At 51.3% G+C, this 23,228-nt stretch overlaps 12 protein-coding genes across 12 annotated transcripts; 7 read left to right on the top strand and 5 right to left on the bottom strand.

Annotated features, from left to right (window-relative positions):
- Positions 1–210: 210 nt before the first annotated feature.
- Positions 211–1,536, top strand: BDZ99DRAFT_486545 (Arginase/deacetylase; the record flags this gene model as incomplete). The annotated part of the gene is made up of 3 exons (XM_033722784.1): positions 211–345; positions 401–569; positions 620–1,536. The coding sequence occupies 3 exons, from the start codon at positions 211–213 to the stop codon at positions 1,534–1,536; spliced, it is 1,221 nt and encodes a 406-aa protein (XP_033580210.1).
- A 109-nt stretch (positions 1,537–1,645) lies between these two features.
- BDZ99DRAFT_252056 (uncharacterized protein) lies at positions 1,646–2,905 on the top strand. Its single transcript, XM_033713698.1, has one exon. The coding sequence runs from the start codon at positions 1,755–1,757 to the stop codon at positions 2,802–2,804; it is 1,050 nt and encodes a 349-aa protein (XP_033580209.1). The 5' UTR covers positions 1,646–1,754; the 3' UTR covers positions 2,805–2,905.
- An 843-nt stretch (positions 2,906–3,748) lies between these two features.
- On the top strand, positions 3,749–5,860 carry BDZ99DRAFT_486543 (MFS general substrate transporter; the record flags this gene model as incomplete). The annotated part of the gene is made up of 3 exons (XM_033722783.1): positions 3,749–4,100; positions 4,193–5,694; positions 5,744–5,860. 3 exons carry the CDS (start codon positions 3,749–3,751, stop codon positions 5,858–5,860), a joined length of 1,971 nt encoding a protein of 656 aa, XP_033580208.1.
- Positions 5,861–6,239: 379 nt separating this feature from the next.
- On the bottom strand, positions 6,240–7,937 carry BDZ99DRAFT_517516 (uracil-5--methyltransferase; the record flags this gene model as incomplete). Its single annotated transcript, XM_033725187.1, has 1 exon — positions 6,240–7,937. One exon carries the CDS (start codon positions 7,935–7,937, stop codon positions 6,240–6,242), a length of 1,698 nt encoding a protein of 565 aa, XP_033580207.1.
- A 187-nt stretch (positions 7,938–8,124) lies between these two features.
- BDZ99DRAFT_411828 (uncharacterized protein) lies at positions 8,125–9,700 on the top strand. The gene is made up of 2 exons (XM_033716632.1): positions 8,125–9,275; positions 9,329–9,700. Exons 1-2 carry the CDS (start codon positions 8,201–8,203, stop codon positions 9,547–9,549), a joined length of 1,296 nt encoding a protein of 431 aa, XP_033580206.1. The 5' UTR covers positions 8,125–8,200; the 3' UTR covers positions 9,550–9,700.
- A 98-nt stretch (positions 9,701–9,798) lies between these two features.
- On the bottom strand, positions 9,799–10,154 carry BDZ99DRAFT_369536 (DASH complex, subunit Dad3; the record flags this gene model as incomplete). The annotated part of the gene is made up of 2 exons (XM_033714795.1): positions 9,799–9,969; positions 10,059–10,154. Coding segments are annotated over 2 exons (267 nt in total), but the record flags the coding sequence as incomplete, so codon positions are not given.
- A 194-nt stretch (positions 10,155–10,348) lies between these two features.
- Positions 10,349–11,219, top strand: BDZ99DRAFT_460516 (uncharacterized protein). The gene has a single exon (XM_033719401.1). The coding sequence runs from the start codon at positions 10,547–10,549 to the stop codon at positions 10,922–10,924; it is 378 nt and encodes a 125-aa protein (XP_033580204.1). The 5' UTR covers positions 10,349–10,546; the 3' UTR covers positions 10,925–11,219.
- Positions 11,220–11,364: 145 nt separating this feature from the next.
- Positions 11,365–12,016, bottom strand: BDZ99DRAFT_496279 (uncharacterized protein; the record flags this gene model as incomplete). The annotated part of the gene is made up of 2 exons (XM_033723435.1): positions 11,365–11,713; positions 11,757–12,016. 2 exons carry the CDS (start codon positions 12,014–12,016, stop codon positions 11,365–11,367), a joined length of 609 nt encoding a protein of 202 aa, XP_033580203.1.
- Positions 12,017–12,290: 274 nt separating this feature from the next.
- On the top strand, positions 12,291–13,484 carry BDZ99DRAFT_252032 (uncharacterized protein). Its single transcript, XM_033713697.1, has 2 exons — positions 12,291–12,540; positions 12,602–13,484. The coding sequence occupies exon 2, from the start codon at positions 12,626–12,628 to the stop codon at positions 13,070–13,072; it is 447 nt and encodes a 148-aa protein (XP_033580202.1). The 5' UTR covers positions 12,291–12,540; positions 12,602–12,625; the 3' UTR covers positions 13,073–13,484.
- Positions 13,485–15,209: 1,725 nt separating this feature from the next.
- BDZ99DRAFT_251993 (uncharacterized protein) lies at positions 15,210–16,628 on the bottom strand. Its single transcript, XM_033713696.1, has 4 exons — positions 16,348–16,628; positions 15,863–16,268; positions 15,593–15,791; positions 15,210–15,521 (listed from the first exon to the last, which is right to left on the bottom strand). Exons 1-4 carry the CDS (start codon positions 16,518–16,520, stop codon positions 15,391–15,393), a joined length of 909 nt encoding a protein of 302 aa, XP_033580201.1. The 5' UTR covers positions 16,521–16,628; the 3' UTR covers positions 15,210–15,390.
- A 1,412-nt stretch (positions 16,629–18,040) lies between these two features.
- Positions 18,041–20,007, bottom strand: BDZ99DRAFT_517511 (uncharacterized protein; the record flags this gene model as incomplete). The annotated part of the gene is made up of 6 exons (XM_033725186.1): positions 18,041–18,269; positions 18,339–18,466; positions 18,531–18,895; positions 19,007–19,398; positions 19,484–19,760; positions 19,812–20,007. 6 exons carry the CDS (start codon positions 20,005–20,007, stop codon positions 18,041–18,043), a joined length of 1,587 nt encoding a protein of 528 aa, XP_033580200.1.
- Positions 20,008–21,381: 1,374 nt separating this feature from the next.
- Positions 21,382–22,304, top strand: BDZ99DRAFT_460514 (uncharacterized protein; the record flags this gene model as incomplete). The annotated part of the gene is made up of 2 exons (XM_033719400.1): positions 21,382–21,814; positions 21,902–22,304. Exons 1-2 carry the CDS (start codon positions 21,690–21,692, stop codon positions 22,299–22,301), a joined length of 525 nt encoding a protein of 174 aa, XP_033580199.1. The 5' UTR covers positions 21,382–21,689.
- Between the last annotated feature and the right edge of the window lie 924 nt (positions 22,305–23,228).

Here is a 23,228-nt window from a genome sequence, read left to right as displayed (position 1 = left end):
CAGCTGAGCCTAAAATGACCCACAACTTTCCTGTCGGGTTTCGGCTTCGTTACCTGCAGCTTGATAAGGCTGTTACATAATGCGCGCCCTTCGTCGATTTCTTGATCTTGTAAGGCATCATTCTTCCGTGCGGCCTATCACCTTCTCCATTGCCTATTCTTCTGAAACCACTATTGCTCAACCACCTCTCCGGTACTTCCTTGAGACATCATGCGATTGATCCTGTCGATCTTGGCCTTTTCATTGCCCTGTACCATCATCGCACATTCAACACATCGTCGTGAGCATCAGGAGACCTTCTCGAAGGATCGTCTAGAGGAGCTCCAGAAGAAATGGGATACCGACGTACGTTGGCTCTAGCTTTCTACTTCACAACTTCTATGACTAACGCTCATCATAGTGGGGGTTTTCTGGCATCTCAACGTTCGCACATTTGCCATATACTAGGTGCCTAAGTCATCCCGAGACTTCCTTTGATATTGGAATCATTGGAGCTCCTTTTGATACGGCCGTGAGCTATCGGCCTGGTGCGAGGTTCGGGCCACGCGCGATTCGAGCTGGTTCATCTCGTGAGTGCTGCCCCGCGATACCATGTTTAATTTTAACAATATTTTTGAAGGCCAAACATCCTTTCGCGGATTTAATCCACGGGCTGGGCTTAACCCGTACACTTCATGGGCGCGTATCATCGATTGTGGTGACATTCCAGTAACTCCATTCGATAATGCCTTGGCCCTTCGCCAAATGAGCGAAGCATTCATTGAACTTAGCGAACGGCCTCCGACGCCAGAATCTCTGGATTCTTCATCGACTTACCAGCATAAGCCCAAGCTGCTTACCCTAGGCGGGGACCACAGCATTGCTCTGCCAGCTCTCCGAGCTCTCAAGAAGATTTACAATCAGCCAATTGCTGTGGTGCATTTCGATGCACATTTGGACACTTGGCACCCAGCCAAATATCCTTCGGCCTGGATTGACCCCGACGACGAGTCCACTCCGTCCTTCTTCAACCACGGTAGCATGTTCTGGATTGCTGCTACTGAGGGACTGATTGCCAACTCCTCATCTGTTCACGCAGGTCTTCGCACCCGTTTGTCGGGGGACGATGAAGCTGACTACACTGATGATTCACAACAAGGCTGGGTACGTATTACCACGGATGATATTGATGACATCGGCGTCAAGGGCGTCATTTCGAAAATCCTGGACTCGGTAGGAACTGAAGTCCCCGTCTACCTTAGCATCGATATCGATGTTATTGATCCTGGTCTCGCTCCAGGGACTGGAACGCCTGAGCCGGGTGGATGGACTACGCGGGAGTTGATTAGGATTCTTCGAGGCATCGAGAGCCTCAATGTGATAGGCGCCGACATTGTCGAAGTCAGTCCTGCATATGACGGAGGCACAGAAGCTACTGCAATGGCAGCTGCTCAGATTGGATTTGAAATCTTGACTAGTATTGTTCGACGTGGACTGATGGACCAAGCAAAGATTTCAGAAGTTGGAGACGAAAAGCGTCCAAAAGACGAACTCTGATTATAAAAACGGCATCGTGGAGACACTCTCTATCTATCTTCAAGATCTGATAAGACTTCATGAAGAAAAGGAAAAATGCGTACGTCATCACTAGCGGGGACTTGAACAGCCGAGCATCTAGCGTCGTGGCACCTCAAGTAGAATTCAAATAACGGAATATCACTATCTTCGTTGTAGGTAGTTCATATATTCAACTAACCCTTGTATGAGAACCAACCATGCAACACAACGCGCCTCACCTTTCCGCTACTTTTGAGGGGTGGTATTCCAAATTCACCCTTCCATCCGGTGCTTCATTAGCTCTCATAGTATGCAGCGTTCCTAATGCCACGCGCAAACCACACATGGTGTGCCTCACATACGTGCCTAGAGATGCCTCAAAGATCTTCCAAAGTGAGCTCTGGGTGGACAACATCGAACGACTCCACACAGGCCCGGGCAACGCATTCGAACTCCGCGTCCCTGGCATCGGTCATGTCCGATGCGATCCAGACTCTGCAACCTCCTACCAATTCTCGCACCCGTCCTTCTCTTTCAGTGCCAAAACACGCACCCACACGCCGTGGCATTCATCGAAGTCCACCCCAGAGGGCCTCCTTGTCCACTTGCCCCTCCCTCTTCACTGGCACGTGCAATCCCTCGCATCCGAGTGCGACTTCGAGCTCCAAGTACCTTCGCTCGGTCTATCAGAGCTTCCTGATTCTGACCGCTCCGGCCAAGCTACCGTGCACCAAGAGAAAAATTGGGCCAACAGCTTCCCTAGAGCGCACATCTGGATCCAAGCCCGCGATAACGACCGCGATGGCGCTCATGGCATCTGCCTCGCAGGCGGGCAAGTGTTAGGAATGACGGCCTACTTACTGGGTTACCGCGGGATCAACCCATTGCACAGCATTGACTTCACGCCGCCTTACGCACTCAGCGTCTTTGGTTTGAGCCCGTTCATGTCGGTGACCCACGACTGGGAGAAGCGGCGGTTCGCACTCAGCGTGCAGGGCTTGTGGCAGAAGGTTGCGGTTAAAGCGACTGCACCGGCGGGGACCTTTTTTGCGCTCGCGGCACCGTTTGCTGAGGGCTTTCGGGATAACTTTCTCGCAGAGAGTTTTGCTGCGACGGTGGAGGTGGAAGTTTGGAGAAAGGTTGGATGGGGAAGTTGGTTTGGTTTTGGACAGTGGCGGCTTGTGTGTAAGGATCGGTTTGAGGGGGCGAGTTTGGAATTTGGGGCGGAGTATTATCCGTGTAGGGGGAGTGAGAAGAAGAGGAATTGAAAAGGATGAATCATTCATTCATTGGCGTGGTTCTATTACTCATGTTCCCTCGGAGGCCTAGATCTCATAAACATAATAGAAGACTAGATTGAAGCTCATTGCATTTACAGCTTTGAAAAGAGCAACTCGAAGGGACATGATACAGGGATATCGCCATACCCCGGAAGCAATTTAAGAACAGAGCGCGCAGGGTTGCTTTAGATCTCTTACAGGGACTACGTACTATATTCCCACTACTATATGCTCTAATCTTCAAGCCTTTTGATGCTACACATAAATATTCTAGATCTCCGAGAAGAATCTTGGTTTCCGAACAAAGCTCCGCAACCCTTCGCTTTGAAGTCCCATCTTTTTCTACTTTTCCGCACCGCAGGCAGACATCTCTCCACGCTCAACTCCCCAAATGGCTCAGGGCTGCCTCCGAACTGGCTCACCTGCAACACTAACACCAGTCATATTAGTCCTGGCAACGCAGCCGCGTCTACATCTCCTGTACAACAGCTAAATACGTCTCGAAACAGCGAGTGTCGTCATGGCTTTGCTTAGTCCCTACACAAATTTCGCAAGGCAATCTCCGTTCAGTTAGGCTGTCATAGCATAACTCCGATCCGATGGCTGTGCGCAAGTCCGAGCAGGTCAGTGCGGAGCTGAAGAAATTCGCAAGCTCGTGATGATTGGTTCGCCCAATGGATCCCAGAACAGTTTAGCGTTCTATCGCTCAATGGCTCCGAGAAGAGTTTAGCTTCTACTGCGGTGATTGGCCAGCGCCACGACTGCATTCGCACAGCCTTCACAAAGAGGTGGGATGTTGGGTCCTGCTAACGAGGAGCGGGGGTATAACTAGGAGCCGAGATCCTCGATATAGATTCCATCAGATCTGATCAGACAGACTCGCTGCTTTTTCCGACTCTTGAAGTGTTGCTGCACACCAATCCAGCAGCACTATGGCCTTTCTACTCTACAAATACATCAAGAAGCAGGCTGCTCAGCGCAAGGCTGCCCAAGCTGCTGCCACAGCGGAGACAGGCTCTTTCACGCCTGATGTTCCAGGGGCGCAACACCAGAAGCCGGCCAAGACTCACAATGGCCTTATCCAAGAAGGGAGCGCAACGACAGACTCGATCAATCATCAGCCTGTCGTCGATGAACAGGAAGCAGCACGCGTCAAAGCAGAGAAGGCAGCGAGGAGGAAGTACCGCTGGAAAATGGTTATCGGATTGATACTTCCAAACTTCCTGGCAGCGGCTGATGCGACTATAATCGCGCCGGCTGTGCCTATTATATCGTCGCATTTCAGTGAGTCTTTTCCGCTTCACAACCGTATTCTTTCAACATCCATCCTCAAACCGCGAGTCTCTTCAAACTTCATCTTCTAATCAAGACACCAGACCACCTCGGCAGTGGGTTCAATTGGATCGTGACTGCATACACCCTCACCCTAACCACCTTCGCGCCCACCTCTGGCCAAATCGCCGACATCTACGGCCGCCACACAGCCCTCCAATTCCACATCTTCTGCATCATGATCGGCTCCGTCTTCTGCTCCGCCGCCAATTCCTGGGGCATGCTCCTCTTCGGACGCGCCCTAACCGGAGTCGGCGGCGCGGGCATCATGCTGCTCACGAAATTAGTCCTTTCCGATAACGTCTCTCTGGCCGACAATTCTAAGAACAACTCCATCTTCAGCTTAGTCTCCGGGATCAGCTACGCAATTGGTCCCGTCATCGGCGGATATCTCGCCGAAGCGAGCTGGCGGTACTGTTTCGTCGTCTCGATCCCCGTGGCGTTCGTCTCGCACCTGCTCATCTTCTTCCTGATGCGCAAGGACTTAGTCAAGGGGTCCGTCTCCGGAACGGGCTATGGCGGCTACACCCGCGGCTTGTTGGCCTTCGACTGGGTCGGAATCGTCCTCTTCATCTTCGGCGTCGGGCTCATCATCCTAGCCATCATGTGGGGCGGCACCGAATACGCCTGGTCCTCCGCCGCCTTCATCGCTCCCATCACTATTGGCGCCGTCCTCTTCATCCTCTTCTGGACCCACGAATTTCTCCTCGAGCCCGGCCGCGTCTTCGCTCGCACATTCAAGCGCACCGTCGCCATGATCCCGTGGCACCTCTTCTCCAGACACGACACCTTCCACCTCATGACCATCAACTTCGCGTCCGGCGCCGCCCTATACAGCGCCTTCTACTTCATTTCCATCTACTGGGAGATCGCCGAGGGTTACTCGGCCAGCAAGGCCGGCGTGCAGCTGCTCTACTACACCCCCGGGCTCGGCGTCGGCGTCTACTCCGCCATGTTCCTCTGCAACTACTGGCCCGCGCAAACCTTCTATCCCCTTTTCTTCGGCAGCGTCACCGAGTGCGCCGGGCTCGCCGCGCTGATCTACGCCGTGAGCGTGCGGCACCGGGCGCTGGTGAACGGCATGATTGCCATCGCGGGCGTCGGGACGGGGCTGCGCTTTATGCCGCAAACGCTCCACGTGGCGGGCATCTGGCCGACGCGGTTGGCGGCTTGCATGAGCCTCATGAGCTTCGTGTTCCCGTTCGGCGGCACGATTGGGATTTCGATGATGGGCAGCGTGTTTTCGAATAAGTTTGATGAGTATGTGGGGAAGATTGCGCCGCCGGCAGGGCGCTCGGCGTACAGCGGACACGATTTGCAGAACTTGACGACGATTGCTTCGTTGCCGGCGGGTGTGCAGGAGGAGATCCAGAACGCGGGCGCAAGAGCTGTGATGTGGGCTTTCATCAGCATTATGCCGTTTATGCTGCTTTCGATTATTGCCGCGGCCTCGTTGGGTAACGTATGGATTAAGAAGGGGGGATCCGGGGACAAGAATGAGAAGGGAGGAGTGATTTATGGGTCTTATCTGCTGGCTTTAGCAAAGGTATGTTCTCTTGCCAAATCTTGTGTGAATGTTGCTAATGGACTTTTAGGGAACTGTTGGAGCAGAACGGGTGGAAAGAGATAGTGTAGAGAAGCATGAAAACGAAAAGAATAAGGAATTGGAGGGAGATGGGCGTGGTAGGCAGGGACACGATGAAGTGGTATAATGGGAATTTTATATGTTCGGGAGTAAGGTCAAATATGAGTACCCTAGACCGTGAGAGTGTATTTTGAAGATTGTAGAAGTAATTGAATGTTTATACATGATTGGAAATTGCCTCAGTAAGGTGATCCTGGTCTGAGATCCTAGTTTGATTTGATTCGAGGTCCGTCTCAATACCGGGAGATCCATACATCTGTTATCGTACCGTGAGCCTCGTGATGTTTTTGTAGAAAAAGCTTTAGGTCATTAGAAGAATTCGTGTCCTTCGGTGAGCTGAATTCGTGAAGTCCGCAAGATGCGGGCTATGCCCGTATTTGCCATTGTTACCAGAGCCCTACAGAATGTTGCGTTCTCTCGCAAGGCTGCAGGGGATACACAGGCTATCAGCTTCCTGCAGCTTCATTTCCCTTGGTATCAGCCTTATCTTCGGCCGCATTTCTCCTTAGGACCGCAACACCCTCCACATGACCGGTTTGAGGGAAGAAGTCAAAGCCCCTAAGACTCTCAATCTCGTAGACGCCATTCCCAGGTCCAAACCCTCCGTCAACATCCTTCATGCCTCCCACTAGAACTCCAACATCCCTAGCCTGCGTATGCACGTTGCAGCTAACGTATATCACCCTAGCAGGGCTGTACCTAAGTAGCTGCCGTAGGAAGCTCTCATCACAGCCCTTCCGAGGTGGGTCGATGACCACAACTGTCTCGTCTGCATTCGACTCAATGCTTGCAAATAGATTCGCAGCGTCTGCTGCTATAAAGTTGGCTTGCGATTCCGGAAGCCCATTTAGGCGGGCGTTGGATACGGCGGACTCGATTGAAGAGGGCGAAATATCGATGCCGAGCGAGTGGGTGAAGAGGGAGGAGAGCGTGATGGTGAATAGACCGCTACCCGAATAGGCGTCGATGAGGTTTTTGATCTTGTGGTCCGGTTGGTCGGGCGGTAGGATGTGATCTCGTATGTATGAGGTGAACGTGGGAAGAATCGAATTGTTATTCTGGAAGAACGCGCCGGCCGGGTTTATGAAGGCGAAGTTATCGATATATTCTGTGGATTTCCCGTTTTGATCCGTGATGCATGTTTTCTCGTGGATGTAGTCTCCGCGGTCCTCGATGACAGCACCGTTCTTTTCGGCAGACTCCTTCGCTTCTTCTGCGTTGAATTCGCTCTTCGCTATCCGCTTGGTGTCTTCTCGAAGAAGAATTGTGGCTCCTTTCCTGTATGTGTCGATCTGGTTCGCAACACGTTTCCTCTCACTCTTCATCCCTTTTCGCACGGCTTCGGTTCCAATAGGACAGTCTTCGATATCGATTGTTATCCTCGTGCCCTTTTTCATGAAGCCGATGGGAGGGACCTCTTTGAAGGACCGTTTGATCCCTTTTCTTCCGTCACTTCGCCGTGAGTCGGGAGGTCCATCGAAATGCGGCGTAAGCTTCGTCCGATACTCATACTGAAGCGGCGACCCAATGGTATCTCCCACGGGAGGGACAATTCCAGGCGTCAAATTAGAAAATTGCTGATACGCCTTTTCCACAATGGTCTTTTTATGCGCCAGTTGATATTGATATGGCAGCATCTGAAACTGGCAGCCAGAACAAGATGCAAAGTACGGACATTTGATGAGGGAGTCATCCCTATGAGGAGACGGCTTCTCTACTTTAATAAGATCTGCAAGGGAATAATGATGATTCGGGGTATGCTTGAAGATTTTTGCTTTGACGACATCGCCAGGAGCTGTGAAAGGCACCACGTAGACATGTTTAGAGTCCGGTGATAGCGCAAGGCCATCTCCAGTAGATGAAATTTCTGCCACAGTAACTTCAACTTCTGATAAGCGTTCTGGGAGAGATGATTCAGATTTTCCATTTTCGGCGTCTGTCGAAGAGTCTTCGAGTGTGTGCTTCTTCAACAATGTCTGCACGTCAGCTAGAAGTACTTCCTCGTTTGAACCGGTGGTTGTGAGGATATTTCCGGTCTTGTTCTTCTTGTTCTTGAATCGGTATGACCCCCTTTCTCCATCTGGAGCTCTCTTCTTTGAGCCATTGCTCTCAACAGGACCCACCTCAGCAGCCGAAGAAGCCATACTAAAATACTTGATAGAAGTTCGTTGGCCGGCCGTCAAGATGGTCCGGAAAGTGCGAGCAGCGGGTGCCAAAAACATTCGTGTGTGGGTGTGGTGGTCATCTGCATCAGAAAGCCGTTCACTGGATGAGGCTCAAACCTTAATTTTTTCGCTACCCAGCTGTCCATCCCGAACCTCACCAACCTCACCTCACCCATTTCCACCCCCTACAACGCGCCAATTCGCCCTCATCAGGGCTCAATCAGGATTATCCAGACGCCGCAATGAGCGTCTGCCGGCCAGCACGATGCCTCTTCGCAAAGACCTCCGCCGCCGCCCTCCCTAAACCCTCCTCTCAATGCCGCGCCTTCACCACCACCCCCTCGCGGCCCGCCCGTCGCCGCCCTCACTACCCTAGTGTCAAAGCCGCCGACATGGCCTATCTAAAGGAACAGGCTGCTACAAAATACCCCGACTACGCCCCCGCCGACGAAGCTCTCCTGTCGCAGAAATACACGCCGAGCCAGCTCGCCGCTATCCAAGCCGCCGAAGCCACCATTGACCCGCGCGACCTGACGCTGCAAGGCAAGAAACGCAACGACCCCTGGAAGCTACCCTACGAAGATGACCTGAGCCACGTCGACGGCGTGATCGACCACGCGGAGAAGCTGCACGGCCCGCCGGGGCGAAGCAAGCGGGCGAGCGCGCGGGAAGCCAGCGAGGCAGAGCGCGAAGCCGCCCTGGCGCTCATCGTCAACGAGCAGCTGGCGAAGATGTACCCAGACGGGTTCCCCGCGAACCCCACGCCCGAGGAGGAGTACCGGAAGGAGGAGGCGATCCACACGGCGATCCAGCAGGCGTATCTCGACCCGCGGACGAGCTTCTGGTCCGACGATGCGGCGGCGTGGAACTCGCTCGCGGACCCGCGGCACTCGGCCATCATGCAGGAGCTGCCTCGCATCGACAGCAAAGTGGTGCAGGCGACGGCGACGTTCGAGGGCCAGGAGGTCGTCGACGAGCGCCAGCAGCGGTTGCTGCATCAGCTGGGCTGGCCGCAGGACACGAATCTCCGGCAGAGGGGCTTCCTGCACAAGGCGATTGTGCAGCATTTCGTCTCGAATTACACGCGGCTGGGCAAGATTGCGAGTTTCTACGTCTTGACGATTGCGGGGAACCAGAATGGGCTGCTGGGGGTGGGTGAGGGCAAGGCGGTGGATTCTGAGGAGGCAATGGCGGCGTCTATCAGTAATGCGTATAAGAACATGAAGCCGATCCCGCGCTACGAGAACCGCACGATATTTGGCGATATTGAGAAGAAGCTTGGGGCTGTGCGGGTGCAATTGCAGGCCAGACCGCCGGGTAAGTCTCCTACTTCGTCTTCGTTTGAATATGTCCTAACAAGTTTTTCATAGGATTCGGCGTCCGCACCAACCACCTCATCTTCGAAATCGCCCGTCTCGCCGGTATCAAAGACCTCGCCGCGCGCGTCCCCCGCTCGCGAAACAAGATGAACGTTGTCAAAGCTACCTGGGAGGCCCTCACGGCACAAAAGCTACCAGAGGACATTGCGCGCGCTCGGGGAAAGAAACTCGTAGACGTCCGGAAAGTGTACTACGGTGGATCAATAGGCTAGATGTGTAGGAGACCTGTACTATATATGAAGCGTTAAGGAAGAGGGGGAAAGCATGTTGCATGTACCATATTCGCATCATAGGCGCATGGCTGTGTACTATTGGATCTGTAGACATTTCTACCCCAAACAACTTTGTATACCGCCTGATTCTAATAATCTCCATCTGCATGCTGTCGTCCGGGGGTATCATCAAAAACACCAAAACACCAAACCCAGCCCAATTGTCTTCCATTGCTGCTCTCTGCACATTCATTCCCCCTGGCCCCCCTCCTGCCCGTACATCTGCTGCTGCAGCACAATAGAATACACACTCGCATTCAGCAGCGTAAACACCAGACTCGTCTTCCGCTCCAGTCCCCGCAGCGCTTGCAGGATCTCTGTCGAGGGTGTGGTCGAGAGCTCTGCTAGGAGCGTTGACATCTGAACCGTGTTAGCCTACCACTTATCTGTTCATGCACCCGCCCATATTTGATATGATTGGGTGCGGGTTGAAAAGAAGGGCGGCGTACGTTGTTGAGGTTCCCAACCAACCGCGCATACTCATCCAACACTTCTTGCTCGAGCGGCGTGAGGGTTTCACCGCCGGCGGGCGTACCACCGGCGGCGGAGGTGGAGGAGGTGAGGTGAGTGGGGGAGGTGGACATTGCGGTTTTGCAGAATGGTTCAGTTTTGTAGAGGTTCGGGAGAGCGGTTCGCAGCTGACTCGTCGTGGAGGGAGAGCTGAAGTGAGGGGCCAGCCCCACGTCGCTTTCCATCCAAGCAGCGCGAAAGGTTCGCTTTCTCGTCTATTCAACCTCCAAGATGCGACAGCACGCTTCCCAATTCTCTTCTTGGACTGTTGAAAACCGGGGTCCTAATGAACACTTTTTGGCGTGGAACGACATTACGCAGGCCCTCATCTCTACAGGATAGCTGGCAGACCTACGTCGGGAATCGAACAATGCCTGCCGGACAGGCCGCGAAGGACCAGTCTCCGACACGCTCTTGACACAAGCCGATGATTCGATTTGCACTACCGAAGTGTCCGCATCCGAAAGCCAACATCTCGTTGGTCTGTACTCGCTGGGCCGTCTCTGCTTTCACTATTTACGTTCTCGCGCAAAGCAGACACAATTGTTTACGTATATTCCTCTCCTTCGCCATCTCTTCGGGCCTGATCCTGCCAAGACAGAACAATTCTATCACAGACCCGAGTATCCGCGCGCTAGCAACTCAAGTCTGGTGCAACCATGCTGAGCTCGGCAACATCTTAATCGACATTGGCCAGTACGCAGACTTGACTTCTTCAAACACAATACCGGCCATGCCTGAAATAGAGAATATTGTTGCCAGAACTACTAATGCGATCAATTCTGTGTTAGATACTGAATTCTAGGACATAAGGTAGATTTTCACCCGCTGAATAAAAAATTGATAAAGACGTCTAGTGGCGCATTGAAGTTCATCTCATCATTCGTAAGATAAGCTAGTAACACTCTGGGAGTTCCTCAAAGCTTTCGATATATATGAAATGGGTCAAACTATATTTCAAAACAAGCTCTTCGCTCCCCTTCGTTCCTTCGTTCGTAATCTTTCCGCTTTTATTCATCTCCTAGCGCCTTGAGATCGCTAGAATAGACTTGTTTGATAAATTCTTTATTAGCTAATCAAACGGTGAAGTGCCAATGGACTTAATACATGGTCTACTAATTTTCGCATCTTTAACAGTACGGAGAATATGGAAACATCTGAAACAACCTATCTGGGGTTGTTACCTCTCCTATTGCAATCATCGAGAAGTTGTATATCTGGCAGCACTTTCCAGTGCTGCTAATTTCACCGGCGGCCTCGTTTCCGTGATTCCTCCTGAGTGGGCTCGCTTTCGGGTGCCGGTTTAGGGACGGAATTCTCTAGCTGCTCACTGATGTTGATCTCCGTCTCTGGGATTAGGAGGATAGTGTTGCTTCCTTGGGCGGTCGCTGCCTCGAAACAGTCTCTCGGAGTCAATGAGTTCAGTTCAGTATCGAAGAGCCTCACCTGCTTTCTCATATACTTCACCGCCACGCGCTCAACCTCGGATGGATCAGAGGGATCCACATCAAGGCTATGAGATGCCCTCCCAAACGCGTATCTTGTACGTGATGCGGATAGAACGCGGCGTCTCCTGGGCCGGCCACGTAGAATCCTGAAGAAGTGAGCATGCTGAAGAATTGGTGGAGAAGCTATACATACAGCACCCGCTGTTACTGGTTCTAGACTCGATTCCAAATTCCACACGGATATTCCTTGTCCTACTTGATGGTCCTCGGGCTGGCCTCGTCGACCTCCTTCGGGTGCATCCGCAGGAGAGACTCCTGTGGTTGCCTGTACCACCACTAGAATCTCCCAAACCAGTCTCTCCCGAATCAGACCCTTCTAGACCAGAGTCTTCCGCACTAAACCGTTCCGAACCGGACTCCCCAGAACCAGACCCTTCAGAGCCGGACATTTCCGAGCTAGTCGATTCCAAACCAGACTCCCCCGCATATTCTTGGAGTAGAGTGTCTCTGAGTTCAGATAACGAGACCGGAGAACCAAGCCTTCTAACCAAGCATATATCTTTGAAGGCTGCTTACGAAGCTAGCAGCGATGGATGCAAATTCATCCAATACATAACAGGTAGTACGATATCCCAATGTGCACCCAAGCAATTTCCTTTCCCGTTCGGGAACCTGAGCTCAGCCTGAGCTGTGGCTGTGCTGAGTGAGCGGAACGCTCCGATTGGCTAAATCAACGGGCCGACACCTCCGCCGAAATGTCGACCTCTGAACATCAGGCACCTGCGTAAACTATATAGCTAGATAAGCTCATTTACAACACCATCATTAAGCCATAAAAATGCCGCAGCAGCTTGCTCTTTGTCTCTGAACTCGCATGTGCTATCTGTAACCTCCAAGCCCCGCCGGATCTCCTTGTTAGCAGCGTTCTGTGCCTCTAGCTGCTTAGACCCAGCCAGATTCTGCCCAGCCTTAGGTACCAACTTCAGAACACAGCCCACGTGTTTAAAGGCTTATAGCTAATGTATTTTGCAAAGCGAATTATAGATCACGTACATACTATGGACGACCCGGCGACAGCACCGTGGGGTCTGAGTATCAGCAATGCAGACTTCGAGAAGCTCAGAGCCGGTTTCGAGCCTAGAGATATGGATGACAAATGGGCCGTTTCAGCCACGGATCCAGATCAGAGTGGCAACATATCTATTCGCGTTCGTCGAAGCTGGACAGGAAAGGAACACTACATACTTGCTGTGAAGCCAAGCGACGGCGGTAGTCGTGCGCAAATCGAAGCCATTACCTGGGAACAGAACAAGGGTGGAATATATATTTCAGAATGTCTGGGCAAGAAGGAAGCCGTGATGATATGCAGAGGCTTGCTTGGTTGCGATTTTGACACGCTTCCATATTATGACCCCTCGCTTCTGTGGAATCATCCTGCTGCTCAGATAGGCGCGAGTTACGAATACTGGAAAAGGCAAGCTACCAACGTCCGAGGAGGGAGGTAAAGCCTACTATGGAAAGCACGATGAGACACAGCACGTAACGAGCGTGTCAGGTTGGTGCTCTGCTTGATCTGTCTTGGCGTTCAAGAAATGGGACAGAGCAGACAGAGCAGGACTGAATTGTATGAAGTCTAGAGGATTTCCTACTGTCTTTTGCTCTTCGTACTTAATTCATGTTTTGACTTGACACTACTTGTTATCTACTTAACGGCAATCACCTCACGCATATAAAGTCTGATTTGTTACACACCGCTTCTAGTAGAAGGTGTAATTGAATAGGAACAGTATGAGCTGTATTAATTGAGGACTATGTGTTTATATAGATATATAAAAGGGGTGATTTAGCTTCGTGCTAGTCTTAGGCAGTTTCGCACTAGGTAACCACAAGCTAACATAGGCAGAAATGACGCTTGCCAAACAGTTCGTGTACTACCTCCTTTGCTTTCGTCTCTACCTCCCCCAGTTTCGTCGTTACCTCCCCCTCTACCACCAGGCTTTCCTTAACACTACAAGCACGAATTTAGTACGGAGTATAAGTCGTGGTAGGTTAACAAGTTTCAAACACGTTTTACAGGTGGGAAGCACTCAGGTTGCCACTACTAGCGTGTTAGTGACGTTACATCCTTCCATATCCGTAACAAGGGAGAACAGGGGAGTACTCCCCCTTTCAGGGGCTATATATACGGGCCTTATGCCTCTTCAAATCAATACAGAACTGCTTCTTCACAACCTGACAGAAGTTTATCTCCAGGGGCCCGTTTTTGGGCCACTGTTCTATTCCCGAGCACAGATAAGCCATGATTAGCATTGTTCCTTGCTGTACCTATTCTTAGAAAGACATGTTCTAGTTTAGGGTAAAATCATCCGCATCTACATTATAACTTTTCAAGCTACCTCTAGGCGGCATGCTGCCAATTTTCTCTTAATCTAGGTAGGTAAACAGACGAATACTCCGTACAACAGCTTTTTAACAGCCTTACGTCAATTTTAGTAGAAGAGTATAGCCAATGGAGCGGAACTTGGCTGTATAGCGACTTTAACAATCACATCAATTTAGAGTTGTTATTCTAGAAGCATGAAAGGACCCGAAGATTACGGATTATGGATAGCAGCTGTGCTTCAGAACTGCGTATTGATTCATATATTTTTCGCCGAGTCTTGTAAGCATTTGAAGGCAAATAGTATAGATAACTTTTCTAAGAACATAATCGTCCTAAGGACGTCACTGTCTTGGTATGTCACCGTCTTGCAAGCATGTCTATCTTGAGAATACAACTGTCTCAAGACAAGCCTATCTTAAGAGCGTAACTGTCTAGAGAACTTCCTTGTCTTGCGATGCTACTGTTTTAAGAGCATGGCTGTCTTAGGCCTATGGCCGTTTTAAGAGCATGACGTCTTGGGAACATGCCGTCTTAGGAACGTGCCGTCTTGGAACATGCCGTCTTAAGAACGTGCCATCTTAAGAACGCGCCGTCTTAGGAACGCGACCGTCTGCAGACGAAACTGGGGCCCAAATTTGAGGCTCCTCGCTAAAACTTTACAATTTCTAGTGGGTACACCTGAGACTGCGCCGCAGCGGGTAAGCAAGAAGCAAGGGTGAGCAAGGGTGAGCAGACCGGAGCAGGCCTGAGCCGAAGCTGAGCCGGGCCTGAGCCGAACTCAGCCACAGCGGCATAGGGTCACGTGAGCAGCGAGGGTTGGAGGGTGTGCACATTGGGGTGGTATAACAGGTAGTACATTATCCCAATGTGCACCCAAGCAATTTCCTTTCCCGTTCAGGGAACTGAGCTGCTCATGCTCCAGCCTAAGCTGTGGTTGTGCTGGAGTGAGCGCATCCTGAGCCGAGACTGAGCAGCTCGTTGGAACCCAGTTTTGGGCCCTGTATTCGAGAGAATGAGTTGAGACTGGGGTCCTCACCCTGCCACGGAAGGCCCATTTCCGGGCCCCTAGGGCTGCCATGATCCAGTTTCAAAGCACTGCTTTATAATCCATGCAAGGGTAGAACCTCGAGTGGCTAACGGGCTCTGATGTTGTTAAAGCTAGGGCCGCATCGTTGTCAAACACTACAACAATTAAAGGAGTAACTACTGTTCGGAGGCAAATAACATAGGAACTCACGAAGACAGTGATGCAGGGTTACGTCCGACTATGAGGGCATGTCCTAAGAATAATCGTCTCAAAACGGGTCCATCTTAGGAGCGTGATTGTCTGGGGAACGTCCTCGTCTTGAGATGCCGCTGTCTTAAGACCATGGCTGTCTTAAGAACATGCCGTCTTAAGAACGTGATTGTCTGCAGAATGGCCCCGTCTTGAGCCCAACCCTAATAATCGTAAAACACCAACGTCCTCGCCTCAATGCTCTCCCTCGGCGGCTCCCCATTAAACTCGGCATCCTCAAATGCCGTATGCGGAACCCTCCTTGCGACACTTCCATCATCAATCGAGTCGAAACCTATCTCATCATTAACATTAACATCCAACCCTTCCCCATAGCATCTCACTCCAGTAAAGTAGAATACTCACACTTGATAAACAACGGCTCATCCGGCCTCTGCCCAAACTTGAAGTACCACCGATGGCTTGGATTCGGCTTGACGACATACGTCTCGCCCTCGCGATTCGGATAGATCAACGCCGCGCCAACAAGGTCGCTGTCCGGTACTGTATGCGCGTCTGCGAGCGCGAGGGGGTCGCGCGTAATCGTCTTGATGGGACGCCAGACCTGCCAGCCGTAAGCACGCGCTCAACTCGATTTTGATGTCGAAGAGTATGGAGATGGGGAACGGGACTTACGTTGATGATCTGAAACCTCTTCCTCAACAGCTCCTCCGCCTCGTCGGGGAGATGATGAGTTACGCGACTCCTCGCCGCGCTGTACGACTGATCAATGTGCACCCGCTTTCCCGGACCGCGTCTGATTTCCTCGCCCGGGGCACCGCGGTTGTCGGTGGGAGCGCGGCGGATTGTGTGGTCGAAGACGAAGACGCGGGTGGCTCCGGTGCTGTCTTTCAACAGCTGTTCCACCTCGGGGTAGTATTCTGCCTTTATCTTCTCATCGTCGCGGAACTCCTTCTCCTTGGTCTCGTGCTTCACGTACTGAAACCCGTTCCCATCGAGCGTGTACTTCTCCTCGTCACCGGAAATATCGTGGATTGTAGTAGAAACAGCGGCGTGAGGACGATCAACATTATCGACTCGGCTGTGGTTTGCTTAGTCTCAGGTCGTCTTCAATATTTGAAGAGTATGACGTGGGAGGGGAGGAGGGGAGAGCAACGCACCCAACGTAAACGGGAGCAGGAAGCGATCCATCACCAGGATCTTGGTAGTAGTTCAGCTCAGTGGCGACATTGTGCTTTGCGGGCTTGGTCGCGGGAGCCGCGGCTAGGGGTTCGATGACTTGGTCCAGCTTGGAGCTTGAAGCCGTAGCGTTGTGGACAGCTGCGGAAGCCATTATTGGGTTTGTTTACTAGAAAGATTCGAGATGTCTGAAATGTGTTCACGGAGTAATTGAAGAAATTTGAAGTTGAGGTTGAGCCAAGAAGATAATTGAGCGTATCTACGGAGTATGAAAGCTTTGAATACTACATGCTTGCACCCCGCCTTACGCAGTACAACCCCTCTCCACATTACAAAGGTGCGTTGATTGATAATATACACGATCACGTTACTAGCACGCAATGCTTGCAGAATCCATGCCATTCAGACTTGTATTGTACCACCACTGTAGTCGCTTTGGATAATCTATGCTTACTCTGGACCTTGTCCGCAGCCAATGAGTATGACGACATGAGGACTGGCAAGAGAAGGACGCGGCACCTCCGTGGAGCTCACGAAGCTCGAAAGGAGCTCGATGGAAACAGTGCTGCATGAAAGATCGATAATGTGCTCCACAAGCAAGCGGTCCACCCAAGCGAGCGATCCAGCACCAAAAAATCAATATTTCATAGCAAAATATCTCAACAACCACCAGATAATAACTTATAAAATCTTAAGTATAAGCTATGTTATATATAATCTATATTATATTAAGATTTTAAGGCTATTTATTTAGTAGTTATAAAGATCTAGTAGTTTTGCTTAGTTTTAGCCTAATATCTTAGTAATTACTGAATAAATAGCTTTAACATCCTGACATGTTATAGATTATATATAGAATAGCTTATATTTAAATTTTTATAAATTATTATTTAGTAGTTGTTGAGATATTCTGCTATGAAATATTGATATTTTGGTGTATATTGGGCTGGACCGCTCGCTTGGGTGGACCGCTCGCTTGTGGAGTACGTTATATACAACATAGAACTACACATATACGAGCTATCTCTGCATCGATAATCATCTTCCGTGCTACTTTTTGCAGGCCCGCCAGACATCACAAGCGGTACAGTATCCTTAATCTCCCGACTAATCATCATGCCCTTCCCCTTAACCATCTCCTTGATCATAAAGCTGGTCACACAGCTCATACCCAGCATCTCGTCCCTCTTCACCACCCATTCATATACTCCACCTCCGTCCGCCTCCCCGCGCGCACGTCAACCAGCATGCTGGATATGTTCTCGCTGGTCGCGTTCGCGACACCCACGACGAGTGTCTCGATACGGCCGGCGCCGCTGCTCCACGTTGGGCATGTGGCTGAGTTCGGGCAGCGAGCCGATCACGAGCGAGGCTTCGGCGAGGAGGAGTCACATGACGCGGAGGAGGTAGTAGTTGTAGAGGATGGCGCCGTGCGGGCGTCGAGGAGACGGTGAAGGGGTTGATGACGGTGTTGGAGACGAGTTTCTCGAGCTGCAGTTGGAGGATGTCTGGTGGGGAGAAGGCGGTGCGTGCGGAGGTCGGGGTCCGCGGGGCATTTGGGTATTCGAGATGTTAGGCATGTGCTGAAACTAGTTGTCACATCGAACTTGAGGCTCTTTTCGATGTGCTGCTTCACCATTCAAGCTTCTTCTTCTTTATCCCACATCTTTTTCTTCACCAACTCCCACGTTCCCACCGTTTGAGACTAGTTGGGGCGCTGATATGACCAAAACACTTGACATATCCATCATCCTTAACTGTCATGAAATCATCCAGTTTAACAGAAGCAGATTTGATGTAAGGATCCTTGTCATTCTTGCAAACACACCATAGCGTGGTATTGTGATCAGGCGATTCTGGACCATTGAAAAAGCAGCCATGGCAATTCTGTGTATATTGTCCACTGCAACGCTCGAGGTTAGTATTATCCAATCTCCAGGAATACCCATTTACTGCCGTGGGAAAAACTTACTTGTCTGCGGGTATTAGGGCTCCACCGTCGTAACGCAGGCAAAGTCCTAGGGCCTCCTGGGTCCGCACTTCCTGTCCGTCCTTGTTGGTACAGGTTGCCACAAGGAGGTGGTCGCCCTTGATGTCCACCTGTGGTACTGTCAGTCATTCTGTCATGTATCATAGTACTTACTCAAGAAATGGGGAGGCTCACATCCTTGCATCGCTCGGTGTATTTACCACCAGCACCACTTGCGACGACATCCCTGTTCTCTACCATGGCGCTGAACACGGCAACACTGTGTTTCCCGTATGCCGTGCCCTTAGGATGGAAGGACCGCACCACGTTGAATGGGACGGCATCGCCTCCCGATGTAGTGAAGTTTCCCTCCTTCTGAATCGCGGCCAGGAGGGCTTCGAACGTCGGATACTTGTCGGCACCCTCCCACTCCCATGGCGGCGGTGATGCTTCGGACACGTTTGCGACGTCCTTATTTTGCGCAGGGAAGACAAAATCCAGAAGCACCTGCCCGGGGGACTCGGTCCCGGCCGCGTATGGGTTATCGGGGTCGCCTGGCCCTTCGGATGGAGTGCCGAAATGGGCATAAGGGGACCAGAATCATGTATCGTAGTCGACCATTGGATAGGTAGTATGGTAACTCTCGCAATAGCAATAGCCATTGTACCAACTATCCATATCTTCGATAAAGATCACTCCCATGCGTTCCAGATCCTGCGCGGCGGCCTTAATTACTGCGTTGACAGCCCTGGTGAAGCCATTAAGTTGCTTGCGGAGATCCGTGGTGAGCTTGGGAGTAGTCATCCACCACCAGTAGGCCCAGGAAAATTTGTTGCAAGCCGTTGTAACTTTGTTGAAAAAGGTGATGTAGCTGAGAACGTAGACTTGGAAGCTTTCTCTCGGATTGGCGCCTCCTGCCTGTCTTCCCGCGTGCGCAACTGCGTACAAGGCAACGTTGATCTTGTCGCGAAGGCTGCCGTCGTCGATTTCCTTCTGTAGGCCTTGGAGGGTCTCTTGGCAATCTCCCGGCTTCCAATCACGGTAGACACAGTCGTTCAAGATTCTGTTTTCCCCAATGTCAACAAAACATCGCAAAGATAGTTGAAACATCTATGGGGTGTCTCACTTAGACAGCTTAGCGTCGTTACCTCCAATCGTCATGAACTGCAAGCTGAGGCTTTCCAAAGGGCTGAGCACGGGGCAGATCCTTGTTGTTCTCCTTATAATCCCCCATTTTCAGTTGTTCCTTGACAACTTCGACCGTTGTATCGCCAGTGTAAGCGGGGAAGCTGAAGCGGGGAAGTGTCCTATCCCCATTGATGAATTCCCAGTTATCTGCATCGGTGGACATTTGCATCGGGTAGGATCGTTTGCAACGACAAGCGTCTCCGGCCATAGTTTCCGTGTTCCCGTTGGCGCCCGTGCCTGAGTGCCAACTATTAGATAAGTACCGATAAAAAGGTCTTAGAAACCCACCCGCTGTATACGAGTCACCAATAGCAATGAACTCCTCGATCTTCTGATTTGGCCTGGAATATGGTACAAATGATGGAGAGCTCAATTCAGCCGAGATGGATTGGGCTGCTGCGCGGAAGTCAAAGTTGGTTGGTACAGCGCTCTGGCTCGAAGCGGCGGCGACAAGTCCCAAGAGGGAGAAACCCCTCAAAGACATCGCGCTCGGTGTTATATATAGTTGAAACAATAGAAAAAAGGGGAGAGCGATGAAACTAAAAGTGTTAAGACTGAATTGAAGCCTTACTTTTGGTCCACTGTCAGGAAATTGTGGTAAAGGGATAATTAAAGAGCAAAATCATGAAGACTTCTATAATTACTCATAGTTGGCATGTCTCTATAGGATTATTCGGCAGGGTTCGCGCCCCATATCCACTCTGTTAAATGGATCGAGGATGATGTTTCTTAGCTGAATGTAATCTCAGGGCGCAGTATAATGGGAGGGAAGTCAGGTTAGCACAAACGAGACTTTCATACTGGGTTTGGGGCGTTCTGTCTCAGCTTCAGTGTTGCAATGTCAAGAATAGTCTGATGCTCTCAAAAATAGACAATGCTATCACGAAACAGGCAAAGCCAAGGACCTAATATTGGGCTGAGGATGGTAGTGGAGGATTTTGAAACGGGAGCAGCAGCTTGCTAGTGCGGTGGTTAAAAGGCAGGGACAAGAGGGAGCCTTGGTGAGGGAGCGTAGGAAGAGGCGAAGTGTGAGTGCAGCAGCTACGAGGGGGCAGGGTAATAGGAGAGTGGCGGCAGGGGAGGGGGGGTGGGGGGTAACCGGGGGACAGAAACCGAGTCCGTTGAGTGAGGAGAGCAGTCATAGGGTTGATGCTGGGGCGACGTTGGAGACGATGCGGAGGTGACGCTGGAGACCATACTGGGGCGAAGTTGATGCTGCTGGATGTGGCTGGGAGAGGGGCGGAGGTGGGAGTTTCAGGACGCGGAGGGACAGGGAAGAATGCGAATGATGTGGGTGCGGCGAGAGTAAAAGGTGTTGGTGGATTCTTTACAACATTAGGGGCGATGCTGGAGCGGCGTTGGAGGCAATATTGAGGCGACGTTGGAGGTGATGCCGCCGGATGTGGCTGGGGGAGGCGCGGAGATGGGAGTTTCAGGACGTGGAGTGATCGGGAAGGATGCGAGTGATGCGAGTGCGGCAAAGGTGAAAGGTGTTGGGGGATTCTTTACAACGTTAGAGGCGATGCTGGGGCGACGTTGATGCTGCTGGATGTGGCTGGGGGAGGCGCGGAGACGGGAGGTTCAGGATGTGAATGATGCGGCTGCGGCGAAAGTGAGAAGTGTTGGGGGGTTGCTTTACCACGTTGGAGGCTTGGTTACAACATTGGGGGTGCAAGGGCTCAAAGGAGGTAGGATGAATCCATGTATTGAGATTATAAGAAGGTAAATACAGTGAGAGAAGGAGGATCGGATGCGCGTGGTGTTGAGGCACGCGCTAAGCCTTCGGGCCGACGTCCGACCCGCTGAGCGTCAGGATATAACGTGACCCTATGGAAGGGCGGTATATTAGCTTGCCTTCATTCCCAGCATAGCAAACCTGAAACAATCTGTGGCTATGTAACTACCAAGCGCTACTAGCCATCTTGAGTACGTGGCAACTTGATTCACTCATTCCAACGCCATCGACTTTGACATCCAAAAATTTATCACACCTCAGCTCATAGCTTTCAATTCACATCGCACAGACTGGACATCTGGCCAACTCTCAATGAAGCCAGCTCTCGTACAAACACTTGCTCTTTGCGCCATCCCGGCTGTCTTCGCTGCCGCTACCCCCTTAAGCTCAATCACCCACCAGAAGCCTAAGTTATAGCCCAGGTCGAAGACATGACTGCACCAGAGGGCGCGCTCAAAGTTCCCGGCCACAATAATGCTACTTACGGTCCAGTTCCCAAGGCCTCGCAACTGTTTGAGATTGAATTTCTCGAGATTACTCCATCGCCCGTTCCCACGTAAGTCGATAACGTCTTTCTTTTCTTCTCAACCCATGCTGGACCATGATCGAAATAAGTAGGTTACAACTAATAGACTCGTTAAAGCGACCGAATCTTCTTCCAGCTCCTCCGGGGCGAGATCCCTCCATCCAAGAACAAGGACCCGGCCCATCTTGACAAGCTGCTCACCAGCGCGACCCTCACCATAACCCTTTCCGCCATCCTATCGAATGGTGAGCATGAGGACGAAACGAGCTACACTGTGCCCCTCCGCACCACAGGATTTAGCCTCGCGGGTCAACTCTCAATCCGCAATTCCACGGGCGCGTACGTGGAGCATCTGAGCAGCAGCGGCCACAACGATATCCTAACCGACTGCCAACTTCCGGGTATGTTTATACGGACGGGAACGTGGACTTTTAAGGTCGTTGCTGAGCTCGAAGATGGGACTTGTTTGTTTGCGATAACACTGACGCAATGGTTAGAAGGCGGGATGAAAGACTAAGAGTATGACACTTCCAGCGGTATCACAATGATTGGAACCTCCAACTAGATAGCCACTCATTAGCACCTCATTGTAACGTAGCTCGACTAGGACCTACACAGTAACACAGCTGGCAAGGTATTCGAGAAGGATGCCTTGTAGAACTGTTTGGCCCTTCACACTGCACTCTGGTTGCGAAGACGGTGTGACTGACTCCGTCATACTCCAAAACAATTGCTGTTAAGGGAGGAGAAGTCACAAATTCCCATATCGAGGCGGCGTCTTAGATACCCTTACTGACAACGGTTGAAGCACTTTATTCCACAATCTTCTCCCTACTTCGGCGTTCGCTATCGTTCGACGGCCGCTGATTACCTCCGCAAGAAATGCAGTGTAGATAGAATTTCTTTGATATTCTTGAAACTTGATGCAAAGGGACTGAGGGCTGGAACCTGGGACTCACCATCATAACCTTTTACGGCTGCCTTCTTTCATTGTTCTTGAGCACATTTTGTATGCATGAATATCATACTTCGGGTTACTCAAGAGCGGTACTATAGAGATTGTTAAATATACAAGAGTAGTGGCCACATGCTTGTCAATTACGTTAGAGTCTTTAGCACGCTTACGGGATGCCGGGACTGTGCTATTGGCAGACAATTTAAATGGCCAGCCGACTTCAAAGAGGCTAGCCGAACTCGAAGAGGCCAGCCGAACTCGCAGGTGCCCGAAAATGGGACCTCATTGCCTTGGCAGGTCTTGGCGTATGTGGCCCACATCCAGGACAAGGAGAAAGCCCTAGAATAGAACATAGAGCCAGTATCTGTCTCCGAGCCCTGAGTTAGCGTGCCCTGTACCATTTCCAGTGAGTTTTCCTTTAGAACTGTGAGGGCTGGGCGCCTTTTCAAGGACCTGGAATTTTTGACGTTGGCAGGGACCAGATTTGGA

Source organism: Mytilinidion resinicola (assembly GCF_010093595.1).
Source record: "Mytilinidion resinicola strain CBS 304.34 unplaced genomic scaffold BDZ99scaffold_5, whole genome shotgun sequence".
In the NCBI taxonomy this organism is placed as follows: domain Eukaryota; kingdom Fungi; phylum Ascomycota; class Dothideomycetes; order Mytilinidiales; family Mytilinidiaceae; genus Mytilinidion; species Mytilinidion resinicola.
This window is presented reverse-complemented; position numbering and strand designations above follow the sequence as displayed.